At 57.3% G+C, this 21529-nt stretch overlaps 3 protein-coding genes and 1 long non-coding RNA gene across 43 annotated transcripts in view; 2 read left to right on the top strand and 2 right to left on the bottom strand.

The window, feature by feature from the left end:
* The first annotated feature begins 34 nt into the window (after window positions 1-34).
* LOC309608350 (aminoacylase-1) lies at window positions 35-18052 on the top strand. Of its 15 annotated transcripts, XM_082348185.1 has the most exons (21): window positions 38-659; window positions 1028-1223; window positions 1742-1881; window positions 5992-6323; window positions 8638-8849; window positions 9010-9125; window positions 10256-10491; window positions 13649-13769; window positions 14442-14506; window positions 14597-14701; window positions 15058-15152; window positions 15433-15509; window positions 15595-15684; window positions 15792-15848; window positions 16192-16265; window positions 16351-16400; window positions 16521-16665; window positions 16768-16836; window positions 17442-17521; window positions 17644-17704; window positions 17787-18052. In XM_082348185.1, exons 3-21 carry the CDS (start codon window positions 1815-1817, stop codon window positions 17949-17951), a joined length of 2217 nt encoding a protein of 738 aa, XP_082204311.1. In that variant the 5' UTR covers window positions 38-659; window positions 1028-1223; window positions 1742-1814; the 3' UTR covers window positions 17952-18052. The 15 variants fall into 15 exon arrangements, with proteins under 15 accessions (XP_082204303.1, XP_082204312.1, XP_082204315.1 ...); XM_082348184.1 differs by having other exon boundaries at window positions 38-541; window positions 1028-1881; XM_082348183.1 differs by having other exon boundaries at window positions 38-635; window positions 1028-1881.
* Window positions 1002-5982, bottom strand: ABHD14B (abhydrolase domain containing 14B). The gene is made up of 4 exons (XM_082348255.1): window positions 5080-5982; window positions 3937-4172; window positions 2458-2699; window positions 1002-2095 (listed from the first exon to the last, which is right to left on the bottom strand). Exons 2-4 carry the CDS (start codon window positions 4145-4147, stop codon window positions 1916-1918), a joined length of 633 nt encoding a protein of 210 aa, XP_082204381.1. The 5' UTR covers window positions 4148-4172; window positions 5080-5982; the 3' UTR covers window positions 1002-1915.
* Window positions 18053-18734: 682 nt separating the features above from the next.
* RPL29 (ribosomal protein L29) lies at window positions 18735-20978 on the bottom strand. Of its 2 annotated transcripts, none has more exons than XM_082348260.1 (4): window positions 20866-20978; window positions 20403-20513; window positions 20019-20083; window positions 18735-19219 (listed from the first exon to the last, which is right to left on the bottom strand). In XM_082348260.1, exons 2-4 carry the CDS (start codon window positions 20437-20439, stop codon window positions 18854-18856), a joined length of 468 nt encoding a protein of 155 aa, XP_082204386.1. In that variant the 5' UTR covers window positions 20440-20513; window positions 20866-20978; the 3' UTR covers window positions 18735-18853. The 2 variants fall into 2 exon arrangements, with proteins under 2 accessions (XP_082204386.1, XP_082204387.1); XM_082348261.1 differs by having other exon boundaries at window positions 20403-20447; window positions 20866-20934.
* The window catches only part of LOC309608388, a 74078-nt gene continuing 73465 nt past the window's right edge, over window positions 20917-21529 (top strand). For 10 of the 25 annotated variants that reach the window (XR_014232844.1, XR_014232845.1, XR_014232846.1 and 7 more), the window contains exon 1: window positions 20996-21063. This is a non-coding gene — a long non-coding RNA (uncharacterized lncRNA). Of the gene's footprint in view, window positions 21064-21529 lie in introns of all 25 variants that reach the window. The other 15 variants (XR_014232835.1, XR_014232836.1, XR_014232837.1 and 12 more) reach the window with 11 other exon arrangements.

Raw genomic sequence — 21529 nt, 5'->3', positions numbered from 1 at the left:
GCGCGGCAGGCCCGCCCCAGCCGCCCCAGTGCCGCAGCCGCCCGCCCCGCCCCGCGCGCCGCGGTGCGCCCCGAACGGCGGCCGCTTCCGGGAGGGCTGGGGCGACCCTACCCCGGCGGCTCCTCCAGCCCCCGGGAGTGGGGGTCGAGGGGGTTGGTCCGGCCTGAAGCGCGGTCCCAGCCGCGGTCCTTCCCGCGCCACCCGCGCCTGCGCCCCGCTCCCAGTCCCTTCGCTCTCGGCCAGCCGGTCCTTCCGTCCCGGGCCGCCCGCCCGGCGACTCTGCCGAGCCCCCTGCACCCCCATCTCGGCCTCGGCCCCGCCGCCAGCGCCCGCGCTGCCCCGCTCCGGCTCGGGTCCCTCGGAGCTCAAGTTTCGACCCTCCGCCGGGTCGGGTTCCCGGCGCTCCTCGCTTCTGCGCCATCCATCCCCGCGCGGGCCTCTCGCCCACCAAGCCCCGCACCCCTCAGCCACCCCCAGCTTCCGCGAGGCCCAGCCCTCGTCCGTCCAGGACAGGTTACCGGACCAGCTGGAGGAGGCGCCTGTGAGCGGTGTGACCCTGTGCACCCGCCCCGTGATTCCCCCAGAGCTACCCCCAGAATTCCTTTTTGGGCTAGGGTCGCGAGGGACGCGGCGCAGTTGAGTACTCGACTAGGGAAGGGGTAAGAGTAGGGGGAGGAGCTGGGCGGTTCCCAAGCTCTCGCTTTCCCGCACCGCACCCCCGGCTGCCGCGCCCCCTGGGGCGCAAATCTACCTCCCCCTCTCCTCCGTAATCGGCTCAGCCTGGTCCCACTGACCTCCACCTCCCCCTACAGCTGAGTCTCTTGGCACCTGGGTGTGTGGGGGTGGGGAGGGGAATCCAATCTCCCTTCCCCTCCATCTGGCCCGGTGGACAAAGGGCAGGGGGACCATCTGGTCCCGCCAGGGTGGGGGAGGGGCCTGCAGTGGCGGTCCCAAGGGGCGGGGGAGGGGCGGCGCTCTGGAGACAGCGAGAGCCTGTGGGGTCTAATTGCATCACTTTATTTCACAGACCTCCAATCTCTGTCTCCCCACCCCGCAAAGCTCAGCGCAGGAAACTAGCTTGGCTGAGAAGACCCAGGCCTAATAACCTGGGGAGCTGTGGAGCACCCAGAAGAAAGTGGAAAAGCTGGGAGATCTGAGGGTCGAAGTGGTGGCCCTTCCCTTTTGTGGGCATTTCTGATCTGGGGGCCAGCTGCAACCTGTGGGTGAGTGAAGTTCAGAGCTGGCCACACCCTAAGCCTGGTAGAGGGTCTCCTGCAAGGGCTGGCCTCATGGTGTCCCCACCTTCCCAGCCATGGGGTGCTGAATGGTTGGGGAGGGCAGCATGTGCCTGTGCAAGTGCTTGTGTGGGGACAGAGTATGCCTGTGTGCCTGTGCATGCAATGCAAAGCTGCTGTGACAGTGTGCATATCAGCCCAGAGTTGCATGTACCTGTGTGGTTGCCCCCAAGTGAAGGATCATATTTGGGAACATAGATGACTGTAATGTGTATGCATGCATGTGGGCATGTATGTATTTGTGGCCTAAGAGGTGAAGGTAGGGAGTGTGTGTACCCAGCAGGGCAGCCAAAGGAGGTGGGAGGTGGGGGGAGGCTGGGCAGAGCAGAGGAAGGAATGCAAGCCGAGCAGGAAAGCCTATAGGAGAAGCTCATCTAATGGATTACCCTCCACCAGATTATGTCCCTTGACTCCTGAATTTTTTTCTCTTGATTTCACCTCCTCAGTCTGTCACTGCAAGAGAAAGAAGAGGAAAAGACAGACCCTAAAAGAACTCAGATAGAAAGACACACCTGTTGGATGTGCAGGATGAGCAGGAGCCCACGGAGGGAAGGAGAGAGAATGAGTGAGAGAGAGCCCAAGGCAGGCAAGTGGCCCACCCCCATCAGCAGGGCTGTGCCTCATGCTAGCTCCTGCAGGAAATCCAGCAGCCCTGTATGCCACTCCTCGGGTTTGTCAAGGTAACAGGGGTGCCCCGCCCCCTCCATGACCAACAGCCGGTGGTTGGGCAGCTGCTTCAGGTGCTCAAAGCTGGTCTGACCCATGGGGTCCTGGTCTCCATATACGATAAGAACCGAGGTCTAGAGAAAGGAAAGGGATGCAGAGTCAACAGGGACCTACCCCACCAGCCCCAGGCTCCTAGAAGTCAACTCCAGCTCTCCCCATCACTTCGGTCTCTCCCTGGGGTCACCGCAAATGACAGAGAGAGACAAGTTGGCCCAGTGCAGGGATGGTTTGGAGAGGCATGAATTTGTGTATGCCCCAGCACACAGTTTAGCACAGGGCTTGCCACAGTAATCTTCTGCCAAGTACACCAAAAGGGCGGAGTTTGGTGGTTCAACTCCTCCCGGAAGCTACCCCTTTGGTTACCAGTACCCAGGGCCCCAGGATGGACTGTTCCTTGCTCCTGGCAGGGACATCTCAGCCTCCCACATAGGGGTACCTTCACTCTGGCATAGTCGGCAGCATTGATTTTGTCAGTGCAGATGGGGGCCACTGGCACATAGCCCCGGATCTGGGAGCCTGGGGCCATGAGGAAGGGCAGGGAGTACATGCCACTCAACGATGGGCTGATCACGACTGGGGGGCCCATATCCAAGGCATCCACCACAGCTGCCAGAAAGCTGCTGGGGACCAGCTCCCCAATAGGGGCAGGGGCTCTTGCTTCCTTGGAGCGCCCCAGACCTGCAGGGATTCAGGTGTGGGAGAGACAAAGGTGGTGAGTAGGAAAACAGGGGAGAGAGGGTCCCTTCCTCCAGGAAGCCCTCCTAGGTCAACCTCTGTGCCAGGTTCCTGCAACAGGCAGTGTTGCATGCTGTAGTTATTCCTACAGCAACCTAGGTCTGTCATATCTGTGGCAAGCATAAGGCATTTCCGTCCATGTTTGTGCCCATCTCCCCCAGTACAGCGTCCTCAAAGAATCAGGCTCTGAAGCCCAGCTTGGCCAGATCCAAGTCCCAGTTGTCCACTATAGATTATGTAAGCTTGGGAAAGTCCCCTCAGCCCTCTCTCTACTGTTCAGTTTCCCCATCTGTTAAAAGGAGGTAACAAAAGTGTTTGCCATTTGAGATTGTTGTGAAAATTGAGTTAACTGCTTCAAGGCACCTGTCCCAGGGCTGGCAGGGTAGATGCCTCCAGGACAGTGGATGAGGGGCTGGCTCTGCACACATCCCTCCCCTCCAATTAGTCAGTCCCTACCTTCTGCAGAAGGATTAGTTCAAGGCCTTGGCCCTGAAGCTCAGCCCAGTCCACTGTCAGAACCAATCCTGTCCCGGCCTGGAGGCCCGCCCTTGGGCACTGAAACCATACCAGCCATGGCCAGTGAGGGGAGCAGGTTGGCCATGCTGCCACCTTCACACTTGGCACCATGGGCTGGGGCCCGCCAGTTGAGGTTATGACTGGCAGTCTTGTGCTGCTCCTCCCTCCCTCAGGACCTAAATTAGGGCTTTGTACGTGGGATCATGACTGGGGGCTTAGCCACCCCCAAAGGTGCCAGGGGACTCAGTGTCACTCCTCAGGGCTTCCAACAGAGCCTGTGGTTTCGGCTCTTTCAAAGTATTTTACTTCCAATCGACTGAGCACCGATTATTATGTGTTAGGTACTGGCCACATACTCACATGGATAATCTCATTCCATTCTCATTAGAGCCAACCCCAGAATGAGTGTGGTTATCTCCCATTATAGATGAGGAAACAGAGGCAGAGACACTGAGACACTGCCCCGGGCAACACAGAAGCAGCTGGGCAGTGTCCAGACCACATCCGGATGGACTAGAAAAGCTCGAAGGCCCTTGTAGTGTACACTGCGCCCTGTCTAGCTCAGGAGTCAGCCTGGCTAGGTCCTCCCAGTCCCCCAGCCCCCAGCCCTGGGTCCCCAGTGAGGCTCCCACAACCCCTGTCCAGAAGCCTTCCCTGGAGTTACCTGGCAGGTCAATGGCCACAGCCCGGTAGCCAGCCTGGGCCAGCCTGTGCAGCGTGCCCAGGTTCTGCCAGGTCTCGGAGGAGAAGCGTATGCCATGCAACAGCAGCACGGAGAAGCGGGTGGCCTGCCCACTGCCCGGGTGAGCCTCTCGGAAGAAGAGGCTCTGGCCCTGCACCTGGATGGTGCCCTCGTGCTGCTCCACGCCCGCCATACCTCCTGCTGTGCTGGTGAAGCACCTGTGGTTCAAGGCCAGGCTGATGAGAAGCCACAGAACACCCTGCCCAGGTGGAGCAGGGAGGCTGCCATAGACAGGGCAGGGGTCCCTCCTGGAGCATCAGAACTCTAGGAACATGCTTTGGGGTGGGGAAGACATAGGTGTTATTTCTGCCTCTGCCACTACCTAATTGCCTTGGTTTCCTCATCTGAAATATGGGACATTAAAGCCTACCTCAAGAATTTATGAGTTAAAAAAAAAAGAAAAAGAATTGATAATTGATGGTGCCTGCCTTTGGAAAGAACTTAATACATGGGTCTCCCATTACAATTATTGTTCCCATTGTTATTATCCTTTTCTACAAATGGGGATAATACAATAGTACTAGCTCCTAGGTGGTTGATAGGATTAAACGAGGCCAGGCATGTAAAACACTCGCCAGTGCCTAGCACATAGTAAGCATGGTAAATGTATCAACAGTAAGTAGCTGACTATTTTGCTTTTCAACATTTTCCTCTTCCAGGCACTGTTATAGGTCGTAGGTTGGCATCGCAGGCCGAAGAGGATAGGGGTTGGAGTAAAAAAATCTGTTTTCCGGAGCCGGAAACCGGAGCTCTGAGCAGGGAAAGGCTTTGAAGTTCCGGCGGGCGAGGGAAGCGTGGTGCTCAGCGCGCTGCCCGCTGGGGCCCAACGCACTGACGCCGCGGCCAGGGGCGCGGTCACCGGCGCCGCCACCACTCGCTCTGTCCCCTCCGAGGACCTCGGTTGTGGATCACAGGGTCTGGTAGGGTGCATGCAGAGGGGGTGGGGGCAGACCCGAGGAAGGGAACCTGGGGAACCGTGATGGGCAGAGGAGAAATTTTGGGGTAGGTCGGGGTGGGTTCTAACTGGAGAGAGGAAGAGAGGGTTGGGGGGCGCAGGGCAGGTACCTGGGGAGCTGCGTGGGCTCTCGCAAACAGGAGGCGGGCGAGTGCAGGCGGCGACTGTGGCCCGGGGCGGGGAAGCAGGGATGTGGCCCGAGGGCGCGGGCTGGGCCGTGCTCCGGGGCGCCCGCTTGTGGCCACAAGACGTGCCAGGGCCAACGGGTGCTGCTAGGCCCATCCTTCTTCTCACAGCTGTCTCAGTTTCCCCACGCCCCTCGGCCCCACGTGCCCCAAGCACCGGACTGGGTCCGGCCCCGAGACCCTCAGCGACCTGCTCCACGTGCATGTGGTGTGGCTTGAGAAGGAGGGTTCCTTTGGGGTCTGATCCTTCCTGTTCCCTCCCCCTTCCTCCCCACCCCCTCATCCCCAGCCTGGGCTGCCCAAACCCAGAGTCGTCAGTCTGGCATGTGGTCGAGGCCCGACAGGTTTGAATGCGAAGCTTTGCCAATGCCCAGCCTTGATCGTTTTCCCAACGCCGCCGAGCCTATTTCCTTGCCTGTAGAATGGGTGTGCTGTTGCCTACCTCACAGAGTGCTAATAAGGAGTGAATGCTGCGTGTTCCGTGCAGCCTCCCTGTTCCAGGCCTGCCCACACAGGCCAGGGACAGATCAGATGTGGGTCACATGTCACCAACCAGGATAGGTGACATATAGAGACGTGAAGGAGCCTAGAGGCCACCCCGGGCTCTGACCGAGTGCTCGAGCGCGTGTGTATTTGCAGGGGTCAGGGAAGTGGATGGCCGGAGACCTGGGGCTGCTGCATAACAATACTAATATCTGGCAGTTACACAGCGAGGCTTCCGCGCCAGACAGTGTTGTAAGGCTTGACCGATCCTTCAGTCCTTAAGACAGGCCTCTGTGGTGGTGACAACCCTATGTGGTCCTTAAGACAACCCTTATCCTTAACCCTGCTGTACAGACAGGAGACTGAGCAAGGGTGGAGACGTGCTGGTGGGAAGAAGTCGGCTGGCCCTCCCCCGGCTCTCAGGCCGAAAACAATCCGGAAAATCTGAACGGGGGGAGAGGGGCGCCGAGCCTCTGTGCTTTGGGGCGCCGCCCCCAGTGCCCCCTCCAACTCGGCTGCTAGGCGGGGACCCGAGACCGCGGACTGCGCAGGCGCGCGGAGGCTCGCAGCCGCCCGCAGAGAGGCGGAGGCTGAGGCAGCGCCAACGTCTAGGGGCTGTTTGGCGCTGGTTGCACCTGAGCGGAGCCCGCCCCGCGGTGGCAGACCCGATCATGCCTGTCGGCCCGGTGAGTGTCCCCGGGGAGTGAGGCCAGCAGGGTGTCCGGGGGCGGGCCATCCTTGCCCTGCCCCTTGCCCCCGGAGCCCTGGGACAGAGTCCTGCTGGGAGGGGCCCGCGCTGGGGCAGCGAGTATGTTTGTGTTCGTGTGTCAAGTGTGCGCTCCCGCGCGTTTGTCAGCGTGTGTTTGGGGGTCTGGGTGTATGTGTATGTGTGTGTGTGTGGTGTGTCGGTGTTTCTGTGTGCCTGTGTTGGGGGGGGGGTGTATGTCAGCCTGTCTGCCCGCTTGTGTCTGTGTATGTCTACTGTGTGAATTTCTGTGTGCGTGTGATTTTAAGGGTGTATATCTACCTGTGTGTGTGTATTTCTGAGGGTCTGTGTTTGGGTGTCCGTCTGTCTGCCTGTGCCTGTGTATTTCTTGTGTGCGTGTGTAGTTTTGGGGTTGTGTGTATGGCTGGGTGCTTGAAATATGAGGGTCTGCATATCGTTTTGAAAGCGTGTGTGTGTCTACCTGTCCCTCTGCCTTCCTGATAGCTGAATGTGCATGACTTTGAGGGTATTTCAAGGTATCGATTGTGCAGAGGCCCGTGCGTGTGAAAGGAGGCTGCGTGTACGTGCAGGGAATAGCTTGTACAAAGGAAAAGCGTTTGGGGACAAGAGTTTGTGTGCACGTCTGTACACCTGTGTGTCATTGTCGACGCGTATGCCAAGGACCTAACGCGGATACAGCGCCTCCCTCCCCTCCCCCCATATCTGTAGCGTACTGTTGTCTAGTGCTCCAGCTGCCTGGGTTGCCATAGCAACGGCTGAAGTCCCGTCCCTCCCTATCGGGATAGGTGCCCCAGGGCACCAGGCCCACCAGAGGAGAGGTTCAGCGCGGATGCTCTGCCTGGTGGGAACCTAGGCTGCCTCGTTGGAGGCTTGTGTCCGAGGCTGGTCGTGGTCAGAAAGAAGAGAGGAGCGTGCTTTTCCTCCACTCAGCACCTGGTCCTCCATCAGCCCCAGAGGGGCTGCCACTGCCCAGTCACCACCTGACCCTTGAGCCTGGGGGTGGGGGCTTGGGAAACAAGCCTTCTCGTTCCGGGAGCGGTGGGGGATGGGGGGGGTCCAAGGCGATTCCCCAGCCCTGAACTCCGGCCAGCGCCCAGCTGACACTCAATACAGACCTGTTTACTGGAATCTGGGAACAAGGCAGGCCTGCTCACCCTAGACCCAAGAAATGATAAGACAGCCCCTGGTCAGGTCCACTGTATTACCGAAATCTCACAGGAGTCTTGGGAGGGCAACCGCCAGGTTATTCTCCCCGTTTTACTGACAAACAAGGCACACAGCCAGGAATTGGAAGAGCAGAGTCTCAAAGGCAGGGCTAACTGCTGTCTGGGTCCTGGGTACTGAGGTCTGTCTTCTGGGCTGGCAAAGGACTCAGACTAGAGGAGTCCATGAAGCAGGTCATTTGGCGTGAAGCTGGGGGGTGGGAGGCATTTGTCTCTCCAGCCTCCATGCCTCCCTTTCCACTTCTAGATGTGCCATGCTTCTCCCTAGCCCCATACCCCCTCATGCCTAGGCATTTCCTCCATCAAGGATATTCTCCGTGAGTTCTCTTTCCACTTAATATCAGCTGGGGTCGAGTATTAAATATTCCCATCAATGGTAAAACACATTCTGATTTTAGCATTATTATACGCAGTGTGATAAAAAGAACCATTTCAAAACATGCCCTCAGTGGGACATCACTTTACTCTTTGATGTCTTTCATCTTTGATGACCCCCAGCACTCTGTCCACCAGTTCATCCGTCACCTCAGAGCTTTGGTTTCCTCCTTGGCAAACTGAGTGTGGCCTGGTGGTTGGGAGCCCAGCCCTGGGCTCAAGTCGCAGTTCCCCTGCTTGCTACTCTGCACTTTGGGTGAGAGAATTTACCTCTCTGAGCTTCAGTTTCCTCATTTATAAGAGACCTATAATATCTGCTCCCTAGTGTTTTTGTGTGGGTTCATGAGTTGTTACATGTGAAGGGCCAAGCACAGGGCCTGGCTGTCATAAGCACTTGATGAATGGAAGTGGTTTTAGCTGGCACAAGGATGATGGTGGCCACTGATGCCAGGGGGACATCTCAGATGCTCCTCACGCTTTGGGGTATCTGAGCCCTTGCCCTGGCATGTGGAGTAGTTGGGTGTGAACCCTCAGACCCTTGCCCGGAGCAGAGGAAAGGGCAAGGGCTGAGCTTTTCCTCTGCTGGGAGCTCCTGGATGGGATTTGAGAATGGGGTCCAGGGGACCTTGCGGGGGCTCAGCCCTCCCCTCTTCTCCCTCTCCTCTCCTCCTCCAGACTGTGGTACAGACCTCCATGATCCGGTCCCAGGTCGCCCTGCTGGGCCTGGGCCTGCTGTTCATGCTGCTACTGTACGTGGGGCTGCCAGGACCCCCTGAGCAGACCTCCTGGCTCTGGGGAGACCCCAATGTCACGATCCTGGCTGGTCTCACCCCTGGCAGCTCCCCCATTTTTTACCGCGAGGTGCTCCCACTTCACCGGGCCCGCAGGTGGGTGCTGACCCCAGGGTGTAGTGGAAGGACTAGGCCCAAGGGGAGTCCCTGTGTGGGTCCCCCAGCTCAACTCAAAGTGCTCAGGGCCTGGGAGGGCAGTGGGAGAAGCCTGGGAAGAAAGAACCCCCAGAACACACACTCCCCTGTGTGCCCACAGGGTGGATGTGGTGCTGCTCCATGGAAAGGCCTTTAACTCCCGGACGTGGGAGCAGCTGGGCACACTGCAGCTGCTGGCACAGAGGGGCTACCGGGCCGTGGCCCTTGACCTCCCAGGTGAGAGCCCCCACCCCTGGGTCTAAGGAGGTAACGTGCAGCAGGGACATGGGGACAGCATGCCAGAGGGGAGAACTGGAGGGGTAGGAAAGCCCTAAGGTATGGCTGGGGAGCATCTGGACCCCAGTGTCTGAACAAGCAGTGGCAAGTCACAACACGAAGTGTCAACACGAAAAGCTCTGTGTTTTTATTTTCTACCTTGAAAACTACAGTGTGGATTGTTGCATGTCACAGAGCGGTTAGCAACATGACCTGCCTCACAAGCGATTGCATGGGGAGATCTCACTGTCCTTTTTATGACAAACTAGGTAGCTTTTTGTTTTTCAGCTATACAAATGATTTTTGCTATTATTCTTGTCATTAAAAAATCAACCAAGAGTGATGCCCTCAGAGACCCATGCCATGTTTCTCTCCCTCTCACTTCTCTAAGCAGTTTGAGGGTGCCAGGCCCTCTTTGGACGTTTCCATACCTAGAGATACAGGGTTGTTTGGTGGGGGCTGTAAACATGACTGGTGTCCTGCCAGCTTAGTGAATCTTTCTGCAGCCTGGTTTTCTTCTCCTCTACCATGTCTCATGGGTCATGCCAGGCACTGTGACCCTCCCTCTCCGTAGTGTGTGCCATCAGAGGGATGAACAGGTTTTATCTGGCCACTCCTCGACTGGTGGCTCTGTAGGCGCTTTAGAGTTTTCAGTGTCAGTTGAAATGCTCAAGTAAGGAAGCTGAAGCATCTTTGGACATGCTTCTTTGAGCATGTGGGCAATAATTTCTGTAGGGTAGCCATCAAGGCCAGTTGATGGGTCGAAGGACACACATTTAAAGTTTTTTGACGAATATTATCTTACCCTCCAAAAATGCTGTGTGGATTTACCCTCCAGTCATGTACAAAAGTGTCCATTTTTCCACATCTTCCTTAACACTGTGTATTATCAGTCTTTTTAGTTTTGCCAGCATGGTGAATGAAAGATGGTTTTCTAGAAGCCCTATCACAGTACAAAAATAACGTCTAGGAAGTTTGGGGTAGCAGATGCTATATGCCACTGCCTCCCATCTCTTTCTCCCACTATGGTGGGCAGGAAGTCCTGACCTCCTTCCCAGCCTCCCTCAGCTGGTGCCTTCTGCTGTTCCCAGGTTTTGGGAACTCGGCACCTTCGAAGGAGGCAAGCACAGAGGCAGGGCGGGCACAGCTGTTGGAGCGAGTGCTGCAGGACCTAGAGGTGCAGAATGTCGTGTTGGTGAGCCCTTCACTGAGTGGCTGCTATGCCCTGCCCTTCCTGATGCAAGGCCACCACCAGCTGCATGGATTCGTGCCCATTGCACCTGCCTCCACCCAGAACTACACCCAAGAACAATTCCAGGCCGTGAAGGTACTGGGAGGAGGGTCTCCAAAAGTCCTGGCTTCCTGTCCCTGGCTCAAGTCATGGGGGGAAAGGCCTCAGGTCTTACTTGGAGGACACATGGCCCCATCCTTGATCTGGATGGGAGAGATGGGGTGTATAGGGAAGATTTCCTAAGGAGGTGGCTTGAGGGCCAGTCCCCATCAGGCCCCAGGATCACAGCCCCTTGCCTTGCCCTGCAGACCCCGACTCTCATCCTGTATGGGGAGCTGGACCACGTCCTGGCTTGGGAGTCACTGCGGCAGCTCCGCCACCTGCCTAACCACTCCGTGGTGAAGCTGCGCGATGCAGGCCATGCCTGCTACCTCCACAAACCACAAGACTTCCACCTCGTCCTCCTTGCCTTCCTTGACCATCTGCCTTGAGCTCACCCACTGTCCAGGCCCCAGGCCTGGCCTGAGCTTGGAGGATCTGGACCAGTCTCCACCAGGGAGGCAGCCCCTGGGGTTGGAGGGCAGAGGCCAGAGGGCCAGGCCCAGTCAGGACCTCTCATTTCATCTCAGAGGCACAATAAAAAAAGCATTTTTGTCATGCCTAGGGAGTGACAGGTCCTGTTTCCTGGCGTTGCTGCAGGTGGGGTTAGAGTTGGAGGCAAGACTGGGACTGCTTTGGGACTGAGAGCTGGAGGGATTGCTCCAGCAGCCTGGGAAGGCTAAGGACATGCGCTACGTACTAGATGGCTGCTGAGTGGCTACTCTGACTCAGTTTCCTCATCTGTAAAATGGGCATGATGGTAACACCTAGCTCAGAAAGTGGTTTTAGGATTGAGTCTGGTTAAGCAGAGCACTTGGCCATACTGGGCTGGCAGCGTGGGAGTGTCATGGAGAGGGGGTGTTACTACTGCTGAATGACCACTGGGATTGGTGGGAAATCCAGGGTCTAGCGGCTGAGTTGAGTGAGTCAGGAATAGAGGACCTATGGCTGAAGGGAGCAAGATTTGTAAAGGTGGGGTGGAGAATGTGGTTTAACAAGTAACACAGTATTGGGGAGAGGGAAATTTCCCCCTCTACCCCTCTTGAGTTCTTGGCTGGACTAACAATAAAATTGACACAAAACAGATTAATAGGAGAAAAAGAAATTTTAATCATGTGCAAGGAGGTCTCATAGAAATGGGACCTAAGAAGTGGCCAGAGCAGGCAGCTTTTATACTTTTTAGACAAAGAATAAATTTGTGAGGACTTGACAGGACAAAGAAGCATATTTTGGATGCTCAATTAGTAGAGAATCTAAACAGAGTGGGCTTGGGGGTAGTAAATTAAAGAATTAACAAGGTTTGTTTATACAGACTTCTCAGCCTGAATTCCCTATCTCCGGAAATCAGGGTGTCCTACCTCCAGATGCAGGGAGTGTACCTTTTGCATAGAGATTTATTTCTTGTTTTCAGGGAGACAGAAAGGAGGGTCAGAATGTCTCTCTTGCATTGGACATTTCTCAAGTGACTTTAATTCAAAATAATCAGCATGCCACTGAGGCACATGCCACAAGCACCAAGCCTGCTTGCCCCTGGGAATCTGTGGGTCAGCAGACTGACTTAAACCTCACGACGGTTGGATGGACCCTACCCTACCCTGCCAGCCTGCCTCCTCTGTGCCCAGAGGTTGAAGTCTTCAACCCCACCCCACCCCAAGCTGATTCAGCCCCTGGAACAGAAAGCAGAACTGGCTGAGAGTACAAAGGACAGCCGGACACACAAATGGGCAGCTACAACTGTGTGCAGCCTGTGGGTGGCCAGTGGGACACCTGTGCCTCTTTATCTTCCCTCTCCAGTGGCTGCAGAAGAGCCAGGGAGGCTGGCACAGGGTCAGCCAAGAAGATGCCACACGTATGCTTTTGTGCAGTTTCCCACCTCTCATTCTGTCATACAGCATCACGATTACATCCTCTCATCGTGCCATCCTCTGTCACACCCAACCACCATCTCACACTCACATTGTCATACACACAGTCACCCACTGATACACAGATTTGCCTACACAGTGGTGCGATCACACATGCGCCCATCCGTTCATTTATCCTTCATTCCTGGCACGCTGTCCGTCTGTTCTGTGCCCTGCCAGGGACGGAATCCTGCGGGTACATGGACCAGCCTCTTGGAGCTCACAGATATTAACCAATAACCTCTCCACACAGGGAGCATTGAGGCAGTCAGGGAGGCCGCCCCTGAGGAGCTGAGGCGTGAGGAGGGGAGAAGTCCAAGACTCGCGGGAGGGGGTGGTGGAGCAGGCCGGGGCCAGACCCAGCAGGACTTTTCAAAGCTGTACTCTGAGAGCGAGGCGGCGCTCAAGAGGGCAGCTGCTACGTTTCCGGTCAGTGCCCGCCTTCCTCCCTGCTGGCCCAATCGGGAGGTTGCAGGAGGTGGGGCCCGCTGCCCAGGGCCAAGGGCGGGGCCTGCGGGGGCGGGGCCAGCCTGTAGCTCGCAGTCGGCCGCAGGGCGGAGCCGGCGGCGGAGGCAGCTTCCCCGGGGCGGGCGCCTGAATTCCTCATGTAAGTGGCGGAGGCTGGAACCACTGGCTGGCGGAGACGCCCACGCTCGCTGGGCCTTAGAGATTGGGACGGCCCTGATTTGCAGTCTTCGGTCCCGCCCTGCGAGGTCCGGCCACGTGGTGGGCGGACCGCGGCAGTTCTGATCCGGAGACCTCGCAGGACCCGGAGTCCCGCCCACAGTCCAGGGCGGACGCCGAGAGGGGAGCGCGGGCCCAAGACCAGCAGAGAGCGAGGTGGGGGGCCGTGGAGAGGGGTAGAGGGATCTGGGGCTCCCTGACCTGAAATCCGGGCAACTGGGAGAATTTTTTTGAGGAGGGCGGGGGGAGTCAATGTCTGGGTTCAAACGTGGCTCAGCTACTTTCTAGGTGTCTCTGAATCTCTCTTAGCTTTTTCCTCTGTAATGCGGGCTTTCAGAGGCACGAACTTCATGGGGCTCCTTGGGGGATTAAATAAGGAAATGTGTTGAAAGTGGCCAGCACAGTGCCTGAAACAGAATGGGGGCTCTGTAACTGGGGGCTCCGAAACAAGGTGTTTTCTCCCTGCGGGGCGGCCGGGGAACCGCCCTGGGGAGGGACTGCGTGTAAATGGAGCCCACCAGCTCCAGCGGCGGGGAGGGGTAGGTAGCCACTCGCTTTGCCCCTAGCTCACCACGGCAGGGCAGCGCCGCGCCATGGCCAGCAAGCGTCGTGAGGGCGAGCACCCATCCGTGACGCTCTTCCGTCAGTACCTGCGCATCCGCACTGTCCAGCCCGAGCCCGACTACGGTGAGAACGCGGCGGTTCCAGGAGGACCTGTGGTGGGGCATCAGGGGCGGGGACTGTGCTCTAAACCAGGCGCCAACCCCTGTCACCCAGCTGAGCCTAATCTGCTGCCTCAAATGGCGCCTCCATTCCTCTAAGCCATTCCCTAGGTCAGCAGATGGCTCAGCATCCCCTCCAGGCTGTGCTGCTCCAAAAGTTACAACTGGCAGTTAAATAGGGAACAACTTCACCTCACTCTCCAGCACTTGGGCTTGGGGAAGGGAAGAAGAGGCCCCCGGAAGCCTACTGGGGCTGAACAAAGGCCACAGCCCTTTGGGGAATCAGGCTTGGTGGCTGGGAACTGTGTACCTGGGTCCAATCCAAATCCCTGCTCTGTGATTTACCAGCTGGGAGACGGTGGGTGAGCCTCATGTCTCTGCGCCAGTTTCCCCATCTTTAAGGAAGGTAACACTGACACCTGCTTCTCACTCTGGACTTCCCACCTGGCCTTCCACAAAGGGTCACTGGCCAAAAATGTCTTCTTCCTTGGGGACAGAGATGGAAATGTCTCTGACGGATGTGGAATTGTGTTGAGGCAGGGGTCTGCTCCCTTCTCTGGATGTACCCCCAGTTCTGCCTGGGCCCATGGGAGGTGGGGGGAGGCAGAAGCAGCAGCAAGGCTCTCTGTGTCCCCAGGGGCTGCCGTGGCCTTCCTTGAGGAGAGAGCCTGCCAACTGGGCCTGGGCTGTCAGAAAGTGGAGGTGAGCCTGTGGCCCTGCATGGGTAGGGGAGGTGGGCCTGGGGCAGCTCCTCACCGTGCACTGACGACCCCTCCTCCTGGCCCTCTCCAGGTGGCAGCTGGCCGTGTGGTGACTGTGCTGACCTGGCCAGGCACCAACCCCAGACTCTCTTCCCTCTTGCTCAACTCCCACACCGATGTGGTGCCTGTCTTCAAGGTGCGGGGGGTGTAGGGAGTGGAACAGCCCTTGGGGACAAAGATGGTACAGATCCCCCATTCGACTGCAGGGAGCCCACGATGCTGGTCCTGGCACTGATTCGACCTCATAGAGGATTACTCCACTCAATCAAGCAGCCTTTGCCCAGTAGCCATTCCATGCCAGGGGTGGGGTAGGCGAGAGGGGGGTGGTGGAGGTGGGAGGCAGAGATGAGGGATGGCTGTCAGCTGCCCTCTTCAGCCCTACGTGGGCTCCTAGGGCACCTGCTCCCTGGGCAGGGCCACAGTTGAGCAGAGCGGATTAACGACTACATTTGGTGCTTGGGTCCCTCTTCCTGCCCCTGCCCCTGCCCCCAGGAACATTGGAGTCATGACCCCTTTGAAGCCTTCAAGGATGCTGACGGCTACATCTATGGCAGGGGCGCCCAGGACATGAAGTGTGTCAGCATCCAGTGAGTGTCCTTCATTCCCAGTTTCCCCACTGGCCCGTTGGATTGACCCAGGACCCAGGTGTGATTGGAGAACATCAAGGCCAAGGAACATCTTGACCCCTTACCTTGGGCGGGAATTCCTGCTATGACCATTGCATGGATGGGGAGACAGGGACAGAGACTTTCTGGAGTTACCTGCTAGGCTGTGGCAGAGCAGGGCCCAAGGCTGCAGCCTGCCTGCTCAAGCATCTGATGGCTCCCCACCCCAGCACCTGGCTTACACCCTCTCACCGCCCCTCAGGTACCTGGAGGCTGTGAGGAGGCTGAAGGCTGAGGGCCACCATTTCCCCAGAACCATCCACATGACCTTTGTGCCAGGTAGGAGTGGCTTGAGGAGAGGCACCTTCAGGGGTGGGGAGAGTGTTGGGGCACCCCCTATCTCACATTCCTGCTGCTTTTACAGATGAGGAGATCGGGGGTCACCAAGGCATGGAGCTGTTTGTGAAGCGGCCCGAGTTCCAGGCCCTGAGGGCTGGCTTCGCCCTGGATGAGGGTGAGCAGGGTGGCAGGACACTGAGTGGCCAGCAGGGGATAGGGAGGCTGCTAGTGGGGGCTGGGCCGCTCCACCCTCTCAGGCCTGGCCAACCTTTTCCTCCTCAGGCCTGGCCAACCCCACTGACGCCTTCACTGTCTTTTACAGTGAGCGGAGCCCCTGGTGTGAGTATGCACTTGGACGTTGGGGGTCACTGTGCAGATGGGAGACTGGGCCAGAAGGGGCAGGGGGCCGCCAAGGGTTCCACAGCAAGTTGGGGCCTGAGTAGGCCTTGAACCCAGGGCCTCTGCCTCCCAGTCCCTTCCTACCTGGGCATCTCTTTCCTGAGCTTCTGAAGGGAGGCCCTAACCACAGGCAGAAACCAGCTCTACACTGTGCATTCTGAGGCGGACAGAGACCTGGCAGAGGAGCCTGGAATGAGGGGAAGACCCCGGGCCCATCCCAGGGCTGGTTGCTTTTCCAGCCTCTCCCATACTGAAGACACCCCCTTCCCCCTGCCTCTCCCAGGGGTGCAGGTCACAAGCACCGGGAAGCCAGGCCACGGCTCACGATTCATTGAGGACACAGCAGCAGAGAAGCTGGTGTGTGGCGTACGGGGAGGGAGTTTGGGAGTTCCCAAGGCTCTGTCCCGGGGCCACTCTCACATCTAACCTCACGCTCTCCTAGCACAAGGTTGTGAGCTCCATCCTGGCTTTTCGGGAGAAGGAGAGGCAGAGGTGAGGTAGCCTGGGAAAGGGCACGGGGCTCTGGGAGGCTACGCAGGAGAGGAGTGGGGCTGAGCCCTCTTTTTATCTGTTCTTCCCCCTTGCTGCTGCTGCCCCTGCCCCCCACCACAGGCTGCAGTCAGACCCTCAACTGAAGCAGGGGGCCGTAACCTCCGTGAACCTGACTAAGCTAGAGGGCGGTGTAGCCTATAATGTGGTACCTGCCACTATGAGCGCCAGCTTTGACTTCCGCGTGGCACCAGATGTGGACCTGAAGGTGCCATCTCCACCTGGGTTTGGAGGAGGGAGCCTGGGTCCTCAGCCCTGTCCTAGAGGCTCAGGGAGAGCCTGAGGGGTCAGCTCATCTCCCTTCTCACAGGCTTTCGAGGAGCAGCTGCAGGGCTGGTGCCAGGCAGCTGGCCAAGGGGTCACCTTCGAGTTTGCTCAGGTGTGGACTGGGGAACCTACAACAGGGGAGTTGTAGGAGCTGGGGAGGCTGGGCTTGCCACATGTGTCATTGTAGGAGTGTACATTTGGTGTGCCTGCATACTTCCTGGCTTTAGCTGTGCGAGACATGTTTTGTTCACCAACAAGCGTTAGTTCTGTAGGCCACTGTTGGGTGCTGGGGAATACTAGGGAGTGAAATTAGACAAGTTTTTGCCCTCATAGTCCTTACACAATGAAGGGAGGAATAGACATGAATCAAAAAACTATGTATTACTTTTATATAAGTACGAACACATGTGGTCCAGGAAAGGGTGGGACCTCAACTGTGAACCTGTAATTGGAGTATCTGACCAGTATGAGAGGTCTGGGAGTGCCATCTTGAGGAAGGGGCACTTGGGAAGGATCTGAGGATGGACAGGAAGTGGAGGGCAGAGAAGATCCCAGGCCTGTGACCTTTGAGAGACTGAAAGAGGGCCTGTTGCTGGACTGGCCAGCTGGATGTCTGGGTAGGTGGGTGTGTGCCCCACGCCAGGCACAGCCTACCCTATGAAGAATAGGGCAAGATGCCCAGGCCTTGTCCTGATCCTGCCATCCTTCTCCCCACAGAAATGGACAGAGCCCCGAGTGACATCTACTGATGATTCAGACCCCTGGTGGGCAGCTTTTAGTGGGGTCTGCAAGGACATGTGAGCACACTGGCCAGCCCCCCTCTCCCCTTCCCTCCCTCCCACCTCCCTTTGCTTCTTCAACCCTTCCCTTGCCCTTTCCCCTCTCTGCCTCCACATTCACCAGGTTCTTGCCTCTGCAGGAACCTCACCCTGGAGCCAGAGATCTTCCCCGCTGCCACAGACAGCCGCTATCTTCGTGCGGTGAGCTGCTTGCAGTAGGGTGGGCAGTGGAGTGGTCCTGGGTGCTGGCCTTCCCCCTAACGGCTCCTGTCGCCCCCTGCAGGTGGGGGTCCCAGCTCTGGGCTTCTCACCCATGAACCACACACCCGTGCTGCTCCACGACCACGATGAACGGCTGCATGAGGCCGTGTTCCTCCACGGGATCGACATATACACTCGGCTGCTACCTGCCCTGGCCAGCGTGCCCACCCTGCCCAGTGAAAGCTGAGCCCTGCGCTCTCCAGCCTCCACCCCTGACCAGTGCCAAGGACCCTTCTTCCCTCCTGCCCAACAATAAAGTCTGTGTGGACAGGGACCACTTCTGAAGTATTAACAGCAAGGATGTTCATGGAGCAGGGTTTCAAAGATAATAGTAACACCTACTTCAGAGATGAGGGTTCATACACCATGGGTTGCACCTGTTGCCCCAGCATAATAACAACTCTGAGCCTCCCCAGTGCCCAAAGTTGGACTACAAATGAAGATCTAGTGTGACCAGGAACAGTGCTTCACTGGCTGCTCTGAGGGCTAAGACTCTGCTGGTGAAGCAGTTGATCCGCGGGGCAAAGAATACAGCACAGTCATGCAAGTAAGGCAGTGCCACCACTGCTTGGCCTCCCAGGAGCCCTAGAACTTGGGGGACTGTACAACTCAGAGCAGTGAATGCTGGCCAGGCACGCTAGGAACCTAGAACTCCTCAGGCCAGAGTGCAGAATTCTTCTGGGTCCTCCCCTTTCTTCTGGGTAAGCTTTAAGACCTGACAGGGATGTTTGGGGTTTTTCTCTGTCCTCACCAGCCTGCCCAGTCCAGCAAGCTATGTGCCCCAGTGTCCCTAAGGCACCCAACCACTCATTTACTAGGTCCCCTTCTGGCACTCCAAGGCCCTATTTCCCCTGACTCCCACCCACACCCTGCCATCCAAGGACGGCTAAACTCTTCTCCCACACAAAATGTAGGTACCGACTCCACCTGAACCCTACTTTCAGCCCTGGGATCACAGACACAGGCTGACTGACAGATCCTGCCTCAGGTTTATTTGTACAAATATCACAGGAGGACACCAGCCCCATGCAGACAGCAGCCCAGGGGTCACACCAGTCCTTCTGTCCTCACATTGGCAGATAAAGGTCTCTACTCTGGAGCCTTTGTGGGGGCCTGGGCACCTTTGGGAGCCGGAGCTGGAGCCGCAGCTGCACCTGCAGCCTTGGCCTTGGTTTGAGCCTTGGCCTGGGACTTTGGCCGGCAGAGCCTGAGACCCTTGGCGATGCGGGCACGAGCACGTTTCCCGAGCTTGGGGTGAGCAATGTAGGCAAGTCGACTGAGCTTGCGGCTGCCGCCTGTTGGGATCCTGGGCTTGACCTCCTTGGGCTTTACGGGAGCCTTGATAGCCTCAGCACGTGCACTTACGGCCTTGGCATTGTTGGCCTGCATCTTCTTCAGGCCCTTCTTGTTGTGCTTCTTGGCAAAACGCATGTTCCTCAGGAACTTGGGGTCCACCTGGAAGACAAAAAATGTACAGGTGGCTGTAAGTGCAGCATGTAGGAGCCCTCAAGTCACCCATGGTGCCCCTCTCCATAGCAGCACCCAGGAGACCATCAGGCTCCAGCTGAGGCCTACTGGGAGCTGAGACAGCATCAAGTCAACCTTAAATGCAGAAATATCTGACCCTTGGAGCCCAATAGAGCTCAGACAGGAAGAACAAATTCCTAGAGCAGGATTTTGGTTGAGTTTTTCCTGAAACCCCCTCATGGACACCCCACCCCCTCCCCCTTAAAAGGTGCCAAATACTAAGGTTAGCACAACAGATTCACAGCAAACAAGGCAGAATAAGAGAATGGAGGGAAGGGGGCGGGGAGAGACCAACAGTACAGTGGAGTAGCGAAGTGGAGACAAGACTCAGTTCTGCTCAGACCCTACAGCCTCAGCCTTCTTGGCTAATCCTTAGAACTCCCTAGCATAGGAAGGGAAGCTGCCCCCTCCATGCCTGGCACTGCATCAGATCAAGGTCATATGGGTGGTCAAAGTGGAACGGAAGGCTCACAAGGTACCGGGTACACAGGCAAGACCACCCCTTCCCTTGAAAAGCTCTGGGTGAGCAAGGGAGATGATCAGACAAACTGCTCTCAGGAGGCAGGTTACACCTCGGGCCAGTAAAGGCCAAGTAAAGCTTTATTACAGGTCTGGCACAGCATGAAGTCCAGGCAAAACGAAGGACAGTTAAGCTACATGAAAGACCCTGACCATGCAACTGGAGCCAAACACACACACTTTTTTGTGATTCGGCGCACACACTCACCCCCTTAAGAGATTCATATCGTTGTGATCGGGGTTTTTTGATGCCATTTCTGTGCCATTTTCGGGCTGTGGGGAAAAAAGGAATTAGACCAAAAAAGAGATTTCCTCTAAAAAGACCACCATTACAGCTGGCAAGCCCAGGAGAACCATAATTTCTCCTTACTTGGGATCCATTTAAGAAACCCCTTACCACTGAATGCAAAGCACTGTGGGTTATATCAAGGGGATCCCTGGCTTCTAAATCTACAGCCCCATAGGTAATGCTGGCTGAAAGTAAAATCAGCCCCAGGCCCACTGTAGGAATGTGCCTCCTTTCCCTGCCCAGTATCCCTAATCTTTGCCAGGGTCTGGGGCATTAGATGAAGGCTGGGCCAGGGGAACTTACACTGGTTGTGCGTGGTGTGGTTCTTGGACTTGGCCATGTCTGCAACTGGAGGACGAGAGTGGAGATCAGAGCTGGGGGCTCGCGGGGCCGGGCCTACCTCTTCGCCCTTATCTAGAAGAACGTGCGGCCAGAAACCTGAATGAGCCTTCAGCACAGATGCCTTGCATCTGCGCCCTCCACCAGCCTGGATTCATTCTGCACGACCCGACGCCAGTCTCCCCCTCCCAAACTCAGGTAATGGTGCCTCGAAACCAACCCCCCAGCCGCAAGGCTGCGCTCTCCCCCCAAATCCGAATTCTCCCCCTCCCATCCATCCCTTGAGAACCCACGAGCACCGTCCCCGCCTCGCGGCTTCCGTTCCCCACAGCCAGGGAGCCGGTCTCCCCGTCCTCCCTAAGGCCACGCGCCCCGCCGCCGTCCGGGAGTCACGGATGGCTCCGGATACCGCGCGGCTAGCACTCACCGGGGCCCGCAGATCCCGAAACGCCTGGCACCGGAAGAGAAAGAGGAACGCCGTGGTGCAGCACGGGAAATAGGCTTGTCGCGGCAGGAAGGGACTACTGGAAAAGCTTCCCCCAGCGCCGTGAAGATAGGTTCCTAAGTCCGGAGGACACAAGCCAGATGGGAAGGTGGTGCTACGAGCCTGGCCTCGCTCTTTCAGGTTTTACCGACCCCCCCCCTCCTTTCTCCTCATATTCCTCCCGACTTGGGTCCCAGGTCTCGTTAAAGGCCATGAAAGCGAAGGGAGCCCTTGAGAAATACATGTTAGGCAGGGGGTGACAGGAGATTTGTGTTCCTAAAAATGTACCTCTGGCTACTGCGCGGAGAATGGACTGTAGCGGGCAGAGGAGGGAGAGCCGTGAGGAGTCTGGTGCAGGATGGGACAGGATGGTGCCTGGAGCTGAGTGGGGGCACGGGGGATGGATAGGAGTGGATAAGGAAAGAGGGTAGACTGGGCTTGGGATGCAGAAGATTGGGGAGAGGAAGAAGGCCTGTGTAGCCCCTAAGTTTTTGGCTTGAACAAGTGCGTGAAGATGGTGCTTTTTACAGAAATGGGGAAGATTGGGGGAGGGACAAGGGTCTTGTTGCTTTATTTTGAGGGGGCCAGTGATCCAGATGTTTCTTTT

The sequence above is a fragment of the Balaenoptera borealis genome (genome assembly GCF_965194805.1).
Source record: "Balaenoptera borealis genome assembly, chromosome: 12".
In the NCBI taxonomy this organism is placed as follows: domain Eukaryota; kingdom Metazoa; phylum Chordata; class Mammalia; order Artiodactyla; family Balaenopteridae; genus Balaenoptera; species Balaenoptera borealis.
The sequence above is the reverse complement of the archived record's forward strand: the minus strand, read 5'-3'. Positions and strand labels throughout refer to the sequence as shown.

Bases quoted from the DNA above. Each gene is read 5' to 3' on its own strand.
- LOC309608350 (XM_082348184.1), top strand. From the start codon at position 1,815: ATGTGCAGGATGAGCAGGAGCCCACGGAGGGAAGGAGAGAGAATGAGT. The intron at 8,850-9,009 runs GTGGGTGCTGAC...GTGTGCCCACAG, and splicing joins CCACTTCACCGGGCCCGCAG to GGTGGATGTGGTGCTGCTCC. The intron at 10,492-13,648 runs GTACTGGGAGGA...CTTTGCCCCTAG, and splicing joins AACAATTCCAGGCCGTGAAG to CTCACCACGGCAGGGCAGCG.
- ABHD14B (XM_082348255.1), bottom strand. From the start codon at position 4,147: ATGGCGGGCGTGGAGCAGCACGAGGGCACCATCCAGGTGCAGGGCCAG. The intron at 2,700-3,936 runs GTAACTCCAGGG...GAATCCCTGCAG, and splicing joins TGTGGCCATTGACCTGCCAG to GTCTGGGGCGCTCCAAGGAA. The intron at 2,096-2,457 runs GTACCCCTATGT...TCCTTTCTCTAG, and splicing joins CCGACTATGCCAGAGTGAAG to ACCTCGGTTCTTATCGTATA.
- RPL29 (XM_082348260.1), bottom strand. From the start codon at position 20,439: ATGGCCAAGTCCAAGAACCACACCACGCACAACCAGT. The intron at 20,084-20,402 runs GTAAGTTCCCCT...TTTTCCCCACAG, and splicing joins CCACACCACGCACAACCAGT to CCCGAAAATGGCACAGAAAT. The intron at 19,220-20,018 runs GTGAGTGTGTGC...TTTGTCTTCCAG, and splicing joins GATATGAATCTCTTAAGGGG to GTGGACCCCAAGTTCCTGAG.